Raw genomic sequence first — 15,756 nt, forward strand, 5'->3', positions numbered from 1 at the left:
ATGCCGCGGGGCACGGCCCCGCCCGCGCACTGGGGCCGGACGGCCCCAACCGTTACCCCCCCTCCCCTCAGGCTCACACCCGCGGAGGCGATTGGCTGTCGGCTGGGCGCCGGCTCTGAGCTCTGATTGGCTGCGACCGCCGTTGAGGCGGTTGCCGGAAGGGGGCGGTGGGAGGAGAAGCAATATGGCGGCGGGGAGCGGAGAGGGGCAGCAGGAGATGATGGAGGGTGAGAGCCCGCTGCGGCCGGCGGGGTCGGGTCGGCACGGAGTGTGGAACGGCGCGGCCCCGGGGTGCTACCCGTCGATCGGGAGCCCCCGGAGGGGTGCGATAGGCTCGGGGCCGTCCTAGCCGGGCAGCCCCTTGGGGTCCGGCCTGAGGCGAGCCCTGTGGTGATCCCGGGAGCGGGGCCTGAGGGGCGCGGGGCGCGGCCTTTGCGGGGGAGGTGGCAGAAGCGGGGCTGCGGAGGCGGCCGTGACGTAAACGTGAGGAGAATGTAAGGAGAATCCCCCGGTGTGGTTTCCTCGTGTGGGAGCCGCGCTGTGCCCAGGCGGCCGCTCGGGCTGCAGCCAGCCGTGCCTTTGTGGCTCTTCTTCTTCGTGTCGTTGGTACCCTCGTACGTGATGCTGGTTTTATTTCCTCTGAGAGGTTTTTAAGTATCGTAGATCTCCTTCCATTTCCGTAATCTTTGGAATTGCACTTCATTGATCTAAGAAATTTCCTTTTTCCTCCAGTCTTCTTCCCAGATTGTTGGTTTTAGGAAGATGTGATGGGAGGAAAAAGTGCATCCAAAATCAAAGTAGAAACAAGGGGTAAGAGGCCTTTTATTTAAGACTAAACCTTTCATTTAGTTAATTTAGGATTTCTACTAACTGCATAGTGGTATTTGTGAGTCCTGGTTGTGATATCTGCTTGCTGCTTTTTGCCCTCAGCGTGCTGCCAGAAGCAGCCTAACTCTGCTGTTCTCTATCTCCTGCAGTCGATAAGCGGATCGAATCAGAGGAGTCAGAAGATGAAGGGAAGAAGCAAGCGGTGCGCTTAGTAACAGACCTCAGCCAGCAGAGCCTGAGAGATGAGCAGAATGGTGAGAACTCCCCAGGTACCTTCTCGCCTCATTGATGGCTTTAGGGAGGTGTGAGCCACCCACCTGTGTCAGTCCTTTGTATTTCTCTGTGTATCCACGTTTTGTCTCAGTGTTAGATAACAGCTGCCCTGGAGAAAAGTTTTTTAAGTAATAGTATAGTCCTTGCTATTGTAAAGCTGCCTTCTTTCATGGAATTGCAGATGTTAGATCCTTTTTTTAGTTATTGGTGTGTGGAAACTATGCTTCTCCTTGAAATGTCGACATTCAAAAAGAGCTTGATTCATGCTTCTTTGTGGAAGGGTTCTCATTTTCTATAGAAAGATGCTGGAAGTGTTTATTAAAAATGAACGAAACCAGCTCTTCGTACTCCTCTACTGCGTATAGCTTTTAACTTTAAAAATTGCCAGATCCCTTTGGAAGGCAAAGAGGAGTTTTTCTATGTAGACTGAAGAAAGCAGGTTGATGTGGTTTGTTTTGTTGCAGGATTTTTTGTTTGTTTGTTTAAAAATTCTAAGGCATGAAAATTGTACCTGTTTGAATTGCCTTGATTTCCAAATGTCTCTGCTGTTTTTGCAGTTTGTTTTAGCTCATTGGGTAGAAATTTCAGCAGGTGCTTTAGAGCCCGTGCTTATTTAATGGAGATGTTTGTTTTATGGTAGCTTGCAATTTGTCAAAGCAAATCGATACCTGAAGAACCTACACTGCAGTATCATCTGGACTTTTAACAATAGCTAACAATTTAAGGTGCAGTACATCCTTTTGATAGACCTGCTGTAGGTATTATTGGCCTGGAAATGGAACTGAAATAAAATGCTTTCTGCAGCAAATTTTAAATCATTGTTAGCTATCAAACAAACAAAAAAACCTGTAAGTTGAAAAATGTATGGTGGTGTGTCTAAGAGCACATCCCACAAACTGTGGGGATCCCGAGCTGTGCACCATCAGTTGAAGCACACAGATCAGTCGGGGATAGTTTTCCTTTGCATGCACATAATGTTTTGAGCATTCATTCAGCTGATGTCATTTACTTGTGCATTTGAGGCTATGTGTTGTATGTTGTTTCCCTTTGGGAGCTGTAATAGGAGAGAAATGACTTTGAATGACATACTTTTATTTCAAATGGGGGCAGGAAAAAAACAACTTATTGTCTGATTTACATTGGATGCTACTTAATGTGAAAAACAAACAACCAACTATTTCTAGAATAGGAACCAAAAAGAGGAATAATACTGGAGCACTTGAGTTAGGAGCTGGCAAGGAAACTAAGGTGTTCAGCTGAAAGGAGCATGGATTTTTTTGTCACCTTTTTTCATTGAAGCTCACAAATAGAGATCACACAGCTGAGGTTTCACATTTATCGTTGAGTTAATTCTCTGAGGAATAGCACTGCTGCTGTGAAATCTTATAACTTATCTTATAACTTATTATACTTTTCATGCATGTGCAGTTAAAAGGTGCAGTTGGGCTTCAAATGGTTGTGGTGCTGTGGATTTACGTAACAGTAACTGCTGCTCTGTGCTGCAGAACTCGGGCTTCCTGAGTGGCATCCTTTCTTCCTACACTTGCAGAGCTTGCAGGCGTGGGTTACACCAAACCTCTCTTAAGTAACTTTAGTGGCAAAGCAATGTATTTCTTTTTTTCCCCTCTTGAGAAACTGTCTGCATTCTAAATTGTGTACTGCAGGAGCATGTGAGCTGCTGTGTGTGCTGTGAGGAAATGCACTGCTTGACAGAGAAGCCTCTCAGCTGGCAGAGACAGAGGAACATTTTTGACCAAAGTATCAACTGAGTGCACCAGCTTTACTGTTAGACACCTTTAAAGCCCCAAAAGGACAGCTTCCATCACTGAACACTGAAACTTACTGCTTGTACAACTCAGTCCAAGGGGAATAGTTTGTCTTTTTCTGATGAGACGTCTCAAATAACTGTTGTTCTGACCTCAGACTCTGTTCCTGGTGGCTGTAAGTTCGGCTGGGCTGTTTGTCTTGGAGCGCCCTGTGCTGGCAGATTTTTGCACCCTAGAAATAGGTTAAAGAGATGTGGTCATGGGAGCAGCTGGGAAGTGTATCTGTTCCCCTGCTGAAGTGCATCCCTTCTCATCTGGAAGAAAAATGGAAATTCAAGTATTGCCTGGTGCTAAAATGCTGACAGGCACATTTATGCTCGTCAGTTCTGGTGGCATTTCTATACCACCATGCAACGTCACCAAATTTCTCAGCTCATTTTCAATCCCCAAACTGTAATTTATGCTCCTTGCTAATTTATGCTATATAAAATCTTAAAAGATGAGGAACAGAGGACTCTCTTTAAATCTTGATTTCCACAAGTCAGTTCAGACAGGGCTCTTTCCTGTCATGGCATAATACAGTGAGGTAAATAACTTTGTGGAGCTATCAAACCCTGCAGCTTGGCAGGATTAACAATTGTGATGTTTGTACCCTTAATCCTTACCTGACTGCAGATGATGCCAAGCATTTGTAGGAAAAGCACTCATTAAGGACTGGGGGATGTTTGGCATTTGTATGAATGTTGTGGCCCTGCTCGGGAAATAAAATTCATTATTGTGTTAATGGAATGGGCTTGCATACTATAATGCAGCAGTTAATCCAAAACCTTTGAAACTTGACTGATATTAAAGATGCTTCCAGTTTTTTGGTTGCACAGAGGGCTTATATGCTTAAAATGGAAAGGGGTTGCATGTTGTGTATCTGTTTTGCAAAGCCTTATTAGACTTCCTTTGGAGTTTGATGCAAACAGCACACCATCTTCTGCAAATGGGAATCGGGTGTGAATTATTCAGCATGAATGTATCCAGTAAACTTCACTCCCTCTTGTGCTATGATGGAAGTACAGCAAATGCTGGGCTACCTTCCAGAACTACAAAAGCATTTCCCAAGCAAATGTATGCAGTGTGATAAACAGTGTTTTCTAGCATATTACTAAGCTTATTCAAACAAAAGAAGGGAAGTCCATGCGAGCGTGTGCCTGGCATATACTGGCAATATTTGTGAAATAAAGACTGGAGGGTGGGGTTGTGGAGATGCTTGGTCATTCTTGGCACTACCAGCTGCCAGCTTAGGTGTACTTAGGTTCCTCCTTGGCACCCATGTGTTAGGTTATCCAAGGAGCACTGACTCCTTAGAGGGTACATCCTCAGAGGGATGCTTGCCCTAAGTGTAAAGAAAAGAAATCCTGCCAAGTTCGATCTTAAGCCAGTGTTACACATCAGCCAGGTAGGCAGGCTGGATAAGGTGCTGCTCTTTTTTCATTTGCTCTTTTTTCATTTGGAGTTGTGTTGGTAAGAAAGCTTTGTTTTGTTACTTGCTGTCATGATGAAAGTGAGTGTGTTTTTACTGCAGCAGAATATCCAAACTGTGTATCTTGTGTGTAACTTGTTTTGAAGGGTGCTTGCTCCCTTTGTCCCTCTGGATGTTAGCCATTGTAATCGTGTCTTTAACTGTCAGATAGCAGAAGTCTATAACATTTGTTTCTGCTGCAGGAGAAGCAGAGACACCAGTGGACATGGAGACAATTAGCCTGGACCCAGAAGCTGAGGTAAAGGAAGATGTTTTGTTCTTTCAGGCTTTACATAGCAAGATGAAAGGGAAAGCAAGTATTGAAACCTACCTAAAAGATCTCATTCTTCTGAAGGTCCTGGCTAGCCTATCTTCTCTGAAACTGGTTCAGAGCCTTCAGGCTAGACATAGAGGTTTCTACTCTTAATCAGTGTCCAAAACCTTTTGTTTATCATTTTGAGTTTTAGAATAAACACAGAAGCAAAGAAAGTGTGTTCCAGTTAAGCAATAAGTGGGTAAGAGAATTTTGTGCAGTACTTTGTTTAAGCTGCACAACTCTTTCTCAGCAAAATTATGAATTTACTAAAAGAAATAGTCCCCAGTTGGTGAAACCAAGCTCACGTTGAGGAGAAGGCTTTTGCCCTCTCACAGGTACTGCCTTTGCAGTTAATGAACTTAGGCCATGTGCTTCACCATTGCTGGTAAAATCATCTGCCAAAGCAAATTTTTACGAGCTCTTGAAAGAGAAGTTTTAATGGGCTGTGCTTTCTGTAAGTCTGTCATTTTTCTTAGAAGAAAATAACTAGGTTCAACTTTAAAGAGTATTTTGAAACAATTGCTGAATCCCTCTGACCTCTGTTTCTCTCTCAGGATGTTGACCTGAATCATTTCCGAATTGGGAAGATTGAAGGGTTCGAGGTGCTCAAGAAAGTAAAGGTAACAGCTCAAAAGAATAGAGAATATCATTTGGAGCTGGAGATTGTGCATGTCAGACCTACTAGAGAACAAATGCAGGAGTCTTTTTGGCTGCCATCCTAGCAATTTCACCTTATGTTCTTGTCAACATGATGTTATGATGTAGAATACCAATAGCCAAAAATTATAAAACTCTGACAGTTTGTCTGAAGAAGGTCCATCCAACCTAAATTTCTTCTCTTCTAGTTTAAAGGTCTATGTCTTATCACTATTAGACCATTTATAAAGTTGGTCCCTCTCCTGCTTGTAAGCCCCCTTCTACTTCTGTAAGGCCACAGTGAGGTCTCCCTGGAACCTTAAAGGATTTCTGGAGGCTTCCAGTAAACTCCTGCTCAAAGCAGGTCCAGTTGGAGCATGTGGCTTAAGGCCTTGTCCAGTGAAACTCTTGAGTGTTTCCAAGGATGGTGATTACATGACTTCTGTGGGGCGCTGTTCTGGTGGCTGCGTTCGTGGTAAAAGCTTTCCTTCTGTAGAGATGGAAGAAAACAGGAAAATATTGTATTTTACAAAACAAAACCCACTTTCTGCTTGTATGCCAAAAGGCATGACGTGCTGCTGTTCATATCTGTTTTCCTGCCAGACTCTGTGTCTGCGTCAGAACTTGGTGAAGCGCATTGAGAACCTGGAGCAATTGCAGACCTTGCGGGAGCTGGATCTGTACGACAATCAGATTCGGAAGATTGAGAACTTGGAGGCTCTTGTGGATCTTGAGTGAGTCATGGGGAATCACCAGGTTTGGGCTGTGGGTGGATTGTCACTCGCTGAGTTACTGAGCTGTAATTATTCCAGTCTTAATCACCCAGAGCCTTCTCATCATTCTCTTGTCTGTGAAGGAAGATTTCTGGTCTCTGTTGATATTTAACTGTGCAGTAAACCATTTTCATTTCCACTGTCCCAGGTGAGCTCCAGGATAATAAAACATCATCTGTGTAAAACAGCAAGAATGGTAGGTGGTTGCAGCTTCCATGTAGGTGCAGGAGCACTCAGGCATCCCTTGGTATTGATAGGGACTGCTCCATATAACATCTGTACTTCTGCAGAAAATGTCTAGAGATGTGAGTCTCTTGGGGACAAAGTGCTATTCCCAGTTTCTGGCACTCATCCTTCATCAGTCTGGAGGTGGATCACAACCATTTCCTCTGGAACTGTGGAGCAGTGACATGCTTACAGCACTGCTAACTGCTTCGTGTTTAAGGGAGACCTTGTCCTAGAGAGGCAGAGCTTGTAGGGATGTACGTTTCCTATGGACTGTACAGTGCTGAAAGTTGGCTTCCCCCCATGGTGGCAGTTGCACAGCTGGGCAAAACAGTGTGCTTTTTGCATGTGACATACCTTTGTTTTCTCATGGCGTGCTATGAAAGTATTTTGCAAGTTGTATTCATTATTTCTGATTAAAGGAATGCCACTTGTGACACCAGCTTCATGGTCTAACAAAATACTTGATTTCTGCAGATAGTGAGGCTCACCAATTGTTCACAAATGCCTCTGCCAGGACCTTCCATGCCTCCTGGACTGAAGAGCCCTTTGTTTTGTTTTACCTCAGGATCCTGGACATCTCGTTTAATGTTCTGCGACACATTGAAGGACTAGATCAGCTTACTCAACTTAAAAAACTCTTCCTCGTCAACAACAAAATCAGCAAAATTGAGAATTTGAGCAACTTGCAGCTGTTACAGATGTTAGAGTTGGGATCCAATCGAATTCGGGTAGGCTTGCTGTACAAGATGTTAGCTAGAGAGTTTTGAGCTCTGGCTTTTGGGATTAGCCCATTTTCAAAGTGTTCTGTGTTGACTTTGACTTGTGATTTTGCTGTTTTTTTTGTCCTAGCCATTCATTCAATGTGTAGTTGTTTGTTTGCTGCACCTGCTGGATCCTTCCATTATGTATGTGTGTAGTGCCTGGCTTTTAAACTTCAACTGAGGAATTTCTCTTCAGCTCATTCTCTGTGTACTGCCTTCTGCAGATGGCAGTTCTCTCTCAATAGAGAGCCAAACCTATCAGAACTACCACCTATTGTTTTCTTTTGCCTTCCTCATGGCTGATGCTCTGTCTGGTTCTACTTCATCAAACCAACTGAACTCTAATAGAAGTTTCAGGTTCATATGTGTATTTGATAAATCTCTACATTTGTCTCACTCAAGAAAAAGGTTTTCTTGAGGCTTTGCTCTGAAGTGCCTCAAAAACTTGATAGCCCATTGCTGACTACTTCTTCTGATTTGTCAGTTAGCAACCTTTCCAATTTTGTGATTTTGATTGCACTTAAAGGGAGGCAGTTCTGAGTGATGTCTGCTGTCTATAAGGCAGGCTTCTGCATTTTGCCCAGGTTGTAAGAGAATGGATGAAGCAGGCAACACAAGAGACTCGCTGTGTGCAAAGTGAACTATTAATTTTTTACAAGCTTTTTCAATTATATATACACTTTATAAACTAGCTGTAAGAAGTGAGTGCATTCCAATCTGGAAATTGTATAAAACAACATTGCCCAGTTGCAGATGCTGAGAAACTCTTTGTTATGTTGAATGAACAAATTAGGGAAATATATATTTTTCATATTTTAAGTGTTGTGGAAGCACATCTCCTTTCTAGAAAAGAAGGAAACTCAAGCAATTACGAACAGCCTTTGAAGGCAGAAATGTTTGCTGCTTTTATGAACTGGAAAAACTCCTTTTTCTCCAAAAGCTGAAATGAAGTGACTCTTCTGTCTGAAGGAATTGTTACTTTAGAAAGTTACTTAGGGGGAATAAATCCTGAGTGGGAGAGCATCAGCCAGATGAGTGGTGAGGAGCATTATTGGTTTGCATAGGCTGGGGAATGTGATTTATTTTAAAAGTGTACTTCTTGTATTCAGAAGCATAATAGGCTTTAGGGGCACCAGTCCTTGTGTTTCCAAAGCTGGGTTGAAGAAAACTATTCCATCTCATTTCTCAGCATCATTACTCAGTGCAAATAAGAATAAAAACCAAACCAGCTGGGCTTCTGTACTGATGTTTGGGTGGTGTATTGCCATCGGTGTTGGAGAAGCTGGAGAATATATTTTGAATGACCAGCTTGAACTGTTTTATGTATATTTTTTTGCAGTGCTGAGGCATTACCACTGTGCATGGTAAAAACCAAAACAATGATATCACTGTATCACTATCTTATTTTTAGCATCTTTTCTTTTTATCTGTTAATTCTTTTCTGGCTTCTTTGAAAAGCAATGCTCTATGCTGCTCATTGCTTTATTGGAGTGAGAAACCTGTGTCTAGGCATGAAAAAAAATGCATCTCACCTGGGGAAACCAGAGTTTTTCTGGTAGTTTCCTGCTGGCAGGGCGGCCTGGCTACGTGCTTCATAGGTGGGTGTATCTGTAAGAAGCTATGAGCAGGCAGGTCAGGCAGTGTCTCTGGGTCTGGGATGCCTGCTACGTTCATCCCCTGAGCATTAAAGTTTCTGCAGTAGTGCTGTGTTAGTCATTTGCTGCAAAACTCTTCACTTCTTGGTGTGCACTTAACCTGGGGTCTGGCGTGACTTAGAAAACACTTGTAGTTCTGTCCTTCTTATATGAATGGTGGGGAAACAATTTCATGCCTGAGCTGACCCATTTTCATGCTTTTCTTTCCAAAGTTGGACTGAGGCAACTACAAGGCAAGCACTTCATTTGTTCCCTAGCTTTTTTTCCTCATGCCTGTTTCATACTTAAATGTGGCTTTTTTTATAGCTTTAAGTAGCTTTTTTTTTTTTCTTTCTGATTATTTCTTCTCAGTACCCTCAGAGTCACAAGTATTTCCTCCTCAGGGCTGGGGGAGCTACCACTGAGAAACAAATCTATTATTTTCTTGCAAGGCCAAAACAGGGGTAAGTCCACAGGCTTAGAAGGAGGGTGAGTCCAAATATGAGCTGATAAACAGCTTATGTTGAATCTATTGGCAATTCTGGGATAGAGATAAAAAAGCTTCTTTCCTTCCCAGAGCATACCTATAATACACTGTGTGCATGTGTCCATTCCCCTCTGCCTTCCCTTGCCCACAAGTGCACACAGAAGTCTGAATGGTGCTGGGATGTGATGTCCTGTCTCACCAGCACTGCTGGGCTCTGTCCCTGCCTGGCAGAAAGGGTTCTGAAAGCTGGCATGTCACGAAGTACTTGAGCACAGATGCACAGCTGTGTATCCATATCCATACTGCTGCTTTCCTGTGAGCTGAAATCTGTTTTTAAAATTTGTTTTTAGCAGTACCTGCTTCTATTTTGTATTTTTGTAGCTTTTCCCTTGCAAAGAAAAAAGGATTTTTTTAAAAAAATTTCCTCCTGTTCACAGGAACCCTTCCTAAACCTATATTTTATCCCTTTTCTTGCCCTGTCTTTTTTCAGTCTTCTGTTGATGCTTTCTGGTGCACCCATTTTTTAATTTTATTTTTTGTAAATAAAGAGTATGGTTCGTCTTGGTGCCTCACAGAGATGTTCTCTTCCACTAAAAGCTGAGCTCAGCATTTGAATTGATGTAGTGTGTCTGCTGTGTCAGTAGTGTATATATTTGTGTACGTTGTTTAAATTGGCATGTGCTGCCAGCAGTGTGAATATACAGACAGAAGTTAAATGTGCTAACAGCTTATGGCATCTAGATACACCCAGGAGACAATTAACCTTGCTTATGGCAGAGAAACCGATGAGCAGAGGAGCTGGGCAGCTTGCCTCTGACTGCTTTCATCACTGATGGCTAGTACTGAATTTGGGAATTATTTTTTCTCCTCCAGCTTCTTTTTCCATTCACCAGTGACAGATACTCTAGATTCACAAATGAGTGAATTTGAATCCTTGAATCCTGCCCTGGGTGTACACCTTGTGGCCCAGGGAATGTCCTTTTCAGTGTTACAGAGCCTGTCCGTTCTCTGATCCTGCCTGGACACTGGGGCTACAGCCAGGAGAAAGTGATGTGACCCCTGCTGAAGCCAGCAGCTAGCAATGCTGTGGGCCAGCTCTCACAGGCTGAGGTTTGCTGTCCCTGCACAAAGCCCTGCACTTTGCTCTTGGGTCCTGAGGGAGGCCCAGCCCGCACACTTTGTGTTGTGGAGTTGGCAGGCTTGTTCTTCACAGAAGGGGAACTGCTGCACGGGTCAAGGCTATACAGTGGTGCTAAGTGTATCTGCAGGTTGGAGTTCTGCATCACAGCAATGCTGTCTGCTTTGGTCTTCTTGCAGGCCATTGAAAACATCGACGCCCTGGCTAATCTCGACAGTCTGTTCCTTGGAAAGAATAAAATCACCAAGCTCCAGAACTTGGATGCGCTGACAAACCTGACCGTGCTCAGTATACAGGTATTGATCCTGCTCTGTCCTGTTGTGTTTGAAACACCCTTGGTGATGTGAACCAGCCTTACAATGAGATCTTTGGAATCTTTGGTGTTTGGGTCAAACTGCCATAGTAGAAGAGTGAAATGAATGTGAAGCCCAACTTCCTGAAATACAGCTTGTCACTTTTGCAGTAACATCAAATGAGTAATGCCAGAGAAGTCCTTTTATTGACAGCGAGCTCAGTGTCACTGCTTTCTGCCTGAACAGGGAAGAAAAGTGAATGACAAGCCTGTGCTAAATGAAACCTGCCCTTAATGAGCTACTGGAAGCTTCCAGCTTTTTAATGGGTGGAATAAATACCATCTGACAAAGTTCATGCAGTCTGGAACAAGCTAGGCAAACAGTTCCTGAGGAAGTCGTACTTTCTACACATTACAGTACATGTAGGCATCTTAATCTATAGGATGTACAGAACTGTATGTAGCAGAGTATATCAGAACTGAAATCCTGTAACTTCACTTAGGGTTATTCTGCTAAAAAGACCTACAGAATGAATGCTATTGATGTATCATCATGTTTCTGAAGAGACCAAGTAGGAAACTGCTGCTTCTAATGGGGAGGTCAGGGTCTGACTCTCCTGAATTTGGGGACTTTGCTTCCTCTGGAGACTTTGCTTCCTTAGGTATGGTGCTACAGGCCTTTAAAATCTAGCACGTGGCATTGATGATCACCCAGACAGGCAATTTCCCCTTCCAATGCTTTATCTCCTATGACTCGCTTGCATTTTGAGTTGTTCAGACTGATCTTAAACTGTTGTTATGCTTTCAGAGTAACCGTCTGACCAAGATTGAGGGGCTGCAGAGCTTAGTGAACTTGCGTGAGTTGTACCTCAGCAACAATGGCATCGAAGTCATCGAGGGACTGGAGAACAATGTGAGCAGCATAAGTGTGTCAGAACTGCTGCCTTCAGCATCCTGCCAGGGGGGTGGGCTTTTCCTGAATCTTTTGTTCCTCAGCTGCTTTAATTACATGAAGGGTTTTGAATATCTTGAAAAGACCATAAAAATCCAAGTATTAGTTACATTGAAATCCCTTACATGCACAAAGCCCCTCTGGATCTGGAGTAAGTTGATTTCTTGATTGTAGAGGGGAGCATTTGAAGCATGTGGTTCATGCAGCAGCTTAGCAGGTCTTCAGCAGTGAAATGATTGATGGCCACTGCTGGCTGGCTCTGATGTAGCATTCCAGACAGCAGTTTGTAGATAACTGTGAGTCTTTATGGGTAGGACAAGTGGAGCTGGGAGTGAGAGGGACAAGCTGTGGCATGTGGCTTGCCTTCCTGACACTAATTCTAGATAGGATTGATTTCACAGAAGTCTGTAGCATTTTGATTCTCACGCAACAGCAGATGGCATTGTAGGGGAGCAGAGAAATCAGGAACTTGGTTGTGTGCAGGGCAGAAAACTACCTCTAAAGCTTTTGAACTTTCTGCTGCAAAAAGTGTTCAACTCTGCCTAGGAGGATGCTTCTGATCCAAATGTTAATGGGTTCCTATTCTTAATGTACTGTGGAGAGAGAAAACTTACTTTCTAGGAGCCTTCAACTGACAGTTGCCATCCAGCAAGTAATTGCTTTCATTTTTGCTGCATGGCTTCTGGGAGGTCAGTAACCTGGCTTCGTTAAAAGCAGTCTTGCTAAATGTATATAGGAGTTCTCATTGTAGGACAGCTGGTAATAACATGTCACTGCTTCTAATGATTTTTATCTCTGGGCCTGAGAGACAGAAGATGAAAGGAAATCTAGTGTAACGTTTTTGTTTGCTTGTCTAGAATAAACTCACAATGCTGGACATTGCATCCAATAGAATCAAGAAGATCGAAAATATCAGTCACCTAACAGAACTGCAGGAGTTCTGGGTAAGTGCTGTACACAGAGAAAAAGGCCTCTGATGGGGAGAAGTGGTGAATGTCCACAGCTGTTCTTAGGGCAGCTCTTGGAATGCTTCTCATCTTGTTGAACCACCTTAGGAGGGTACAGTGTGATGGTTTCCCCTTGGGAAGGACTTGAGCCTATGAAGATTTTGGCAGGGCTTTGGTTAGTGGTAACAAGTCTGTCTCTATCTAGAATATAGGCCCTGCCTTCACGCTTGTGGTGGTTATGAAACAGCCTTACTGTGTCCTATTTTTGCAAATCTCATCTTTCTTTAAGTCAGCATGACTGTGTAATGAGAGAAGCTGATACCGTGTCACCGCTGCACTGGATCACAGCCTCTGTTTAGAATAGACTTGATATGGTTGTGTTACAAATATGAAACAAATGGAACTGTCTCTGGTTTACTTCCACTTCTAGGAGGCAGATAATTGTTCAGGATTGTTCCTGTTACCTTTGTGACACCCTAGGTGGCAGGTCCTTTACCATTCATAAGTCTGCTAAGGATATATGCAGAGACTTTTTCCACCTGATATATCAGTACTCTGCCACTTCGGGGACCTACATACAAATCTGTTCATGTCTTAGGGAAAAGCAGCAGGTATTCATGAATTAACACGTGCTCTAGCTCCTTTCCTTTGTTAGAGCTGAATGTTATGCTGCCTTATGCCTGTTGTTTGGAGTTCAGTTATATAAACTTCTGAGCAGAGGCTGAGAGAGAGGATGGAAAAGTGGTTGCAAATGGAATCAAGCTGCAGACCCTACTGTCCAGGCTACGTAGACCATCTTTCTTAGAGTAGCTTAGCCAACTGCCAGTGGTGTTACCTGGTGGTATTTATTCTGTAAGGAACTCCTTAAGTAACAGGAGCTGAGAAGCCTGTTCAAAAGATCTCATGTTAGAATTGAGACTGTACAGTATGGTCAGTGTGTGACCTCTTGGCATCCTTTGCAATTTCCTCCGGTGCTCCTGTTTGTGGTTGCTCTGCTTATAGAAGGCACTACACAGCTGTTTCAGTTCCTTTTACAGGAAGCAAAGGCAAGATCCTAACCTCACTGGGCTTTCCTTGCAAAAACATAGTATTTTAAGAGTCCTCTGCCAGACAGAGCATTGGCCAGGATCTCCTGGCTTTGTCCAGCTCCTTTCCCTACCTGGAAATGGAAAATGCTCTTCTGGCTTTTCCCCCCTCCACTTCAGCACTGTTAAAAAAGAACAGTTGCTGAGGGAGGCCAGAACCAATTCATTAATAGTTACTTTTTAATCTCCTGGGAGAAGGACCAGGTAGACAGGGACTTCCTACTGATGCATGAAGATGGTACAGTTACAGCTACTGGGTGATGATCCTCTTGAGCAGCATTGGTGTGGTTCCTGATACTGGAAGTATTGATGTGCGTGTGCATGTGTGTGCTCTGCAGATGAATGATAATCTCGTTGAGAGCTGGAGTGACCTGGATGAGCTGAAAGGAGCCAACAATTTGGAAACTGTGTACCTGGAACGAAACCCTTTGCAGAAGGATCCCCAGTACCGACGCAAAATCATGTTGGCCCTCCCATCTGTCCGGCAGATCGATGCCACGTTTGTTCGGTTCTGAACCTCCCGCTGCCCTTTCTCTCCTGCCCTCCTTGGAGAAATGTCCCAGCTGGGTTTTTTATCCACTTACCACTCCCCAGGTCTTCAGTACACTGACACTCTCAGAGCAAATAGTCAACAAAAAGCACTGACTACCAGATCTTGTGTACAATGCACTCATTGTTTTTGAAATGTTGTTATTATTATTATTATTAAATCTTAACATAAGAGACTTCCTTGTGCTTGTATCTTATTTGCCCGGGAGGTTTGGCAGCAAGTGTTTGCAACAGACTGGAGCGTTTCTACTTGGAGCTGCTTGGTGACACACCTTCAGGTTTGTGATATGCTTGCAAACATCCCTGCTCCTGATCCAGACTTAAAGGTGGTCTGTAAAAATGTGGGAAGGCAGTGACAGTGTTGACATGGAGGAGAGTAGAATAAAAATACTCATCCAGGTATCAGAGTTGAGTTTTTGCTAAATATTTGTTAGTAAAACCAGAGGGGGAAGGAGAGCTGGAAGACTTTCATAGCAATGTTGGTTGTTTTTTTTTTTGTTTTTTTTTTTGAGGCACAGTTGCAGGTTTGCTATAGTTGACTGAGAAGAGATAGCTTGAGTTGCAGAAGCTGTGTGAGGATGTGTGCACCTGGATGGAGCTACCACTGGAGGCACTGCTAGTATGGCATCCATGTTAAATGCTGAGCTGTAGACCAAGCTGGGGACTGGAGGAGTTAAGAGGTAAGATAATGGGCTGTGTATTCCACCAGAGAGGAGAAGGGTCTAGGCCCAGACCTTCCTCATGGCCTTCACCTCAAATTTCTTACCCTGTGTATACAACAAGTACGTCCACAACAGCAGCCTGTGTGCCTTCACTTCAGCCTATGCACTGTGGGACTTTGTCCAGCATAGCAATGCTGCTTGCAGGTGGGGCCCTTCTGCCTCAGCTGGCTGTTTGCTTGGGCTCCTTATTTGCTTTCTGCAGTCAATGCCACCTCCTCAGCATGCATTTCAGTTCAGCTGGGTCCAGATTGCCCACCTGCTACCCTGAGCTTCCACAGGGCCCTGCTTATCCTGGGGTTTGCCCACTACATGCCTGTGGGCTGGGGCTGGACAGGCAGCACAGGACCAGCAGTGATTCTGTGACTCTCCCACCCCTTGATTTAATGCTTTGTGTGAGCTTTGGGGCTGCAAAAGCTCTCCAGCTGGGGAATCAGAGGAGGAAATGTCACCACTGTGGGGAGACAGCTGAGACTGTGCACCCTGCGACTGGGCTTATCTGCTGCTGTGCTGACATCCCATGGTGACACAGAGTGACAATGCCAGCCATGGAGTGGGCAGGTGCAGTGACAGCTGTGTGTGGCTCCCACAGGTACAGGGCATTCAGAGACAGGGATGGCAACCTAACTTTGACCTACTGGTATCTGCTGGCTGTATGCTTGGGCTTCCTCATCGTATGTCAGGTAATGGCCACTGGGCCCTGCCAGGAGGGATGGGGCATGGGTACTGGGTGGGGATGTGCTGACCCTGTGTCCCCTCTTGCTGCCAGCATGAGGTTTTATCAGGCATGTGGTCATCTGCCTGGTGCCCAACATTCCTAAGTTGACAGAGGTCAGGGTGAAATGCTCTCATGCTTTGCTCT

General features: G+C 44.3%; 1 protein-coding gene across 4 annotated transcripts; it reads left to right on the top strand.

Moving 5' to 3' along the window:
* Window positions 1–117: 117 nt before the first annotated feature.
* PPP1R7 (protein phosphatase 1 regulatory subunit 7) lies at window positions 118–14,351 on the top strand. Of its 4 annotated transcripts, none has more exons than XM_031596481.2 (11): window positions 119–227; window positions 733–810; window positions 978–1,097; window positions 4,581–4,636; window positions 5,248–5,313; window positions 5,933–6,063; window positions 6,896–7,058; window positions 10,530–10,646; window positions 11,451–11,555; window positions 12,452–12,538; window positions 13,965–14,351. In XM_031596481.2, exons 2-11 carry the CDS (start codon window positions 768–770, stop codon window positions 14,139–14,141), a joined length of 1,065 nt encoding a protein of 354 aa, XP_031452341.1. In that variant the 5' UTR covers window positions 119–227; window positions 733–767; the 3' UTR covers window positions 14,142–14,351. The 4 variants fall into 4 exon arrangements, with proteins under 4 accessions (XP_031452342.1, XP_031452344.1, XP_031452341.1 ...); XM_031596483.2 differs by having other exon boundaries at window positions 978–1,082; XM_031596482.2 differs by lacking the exon at window positions 733–810 and having other exon boundaries at window positions 118–227.
* Window positions 14,352–15,756: the final 1,405 nt, after the last annotated feature.

This window comes from Phasianus colchicus, chromosome 10, assembly GCF_987193195.1.
Source record: "Phasianus colchicus chromosome 10, bPhaCol1.hap1.1, whole genome shotgun sequence".
NCBI classification, from domain to species: domain Eukaryota; kingdom Metazoa; phylum Chordata; class Aves; order Galliformes; family Phasianidae; genus Phasianus; species Phasianus colchicus.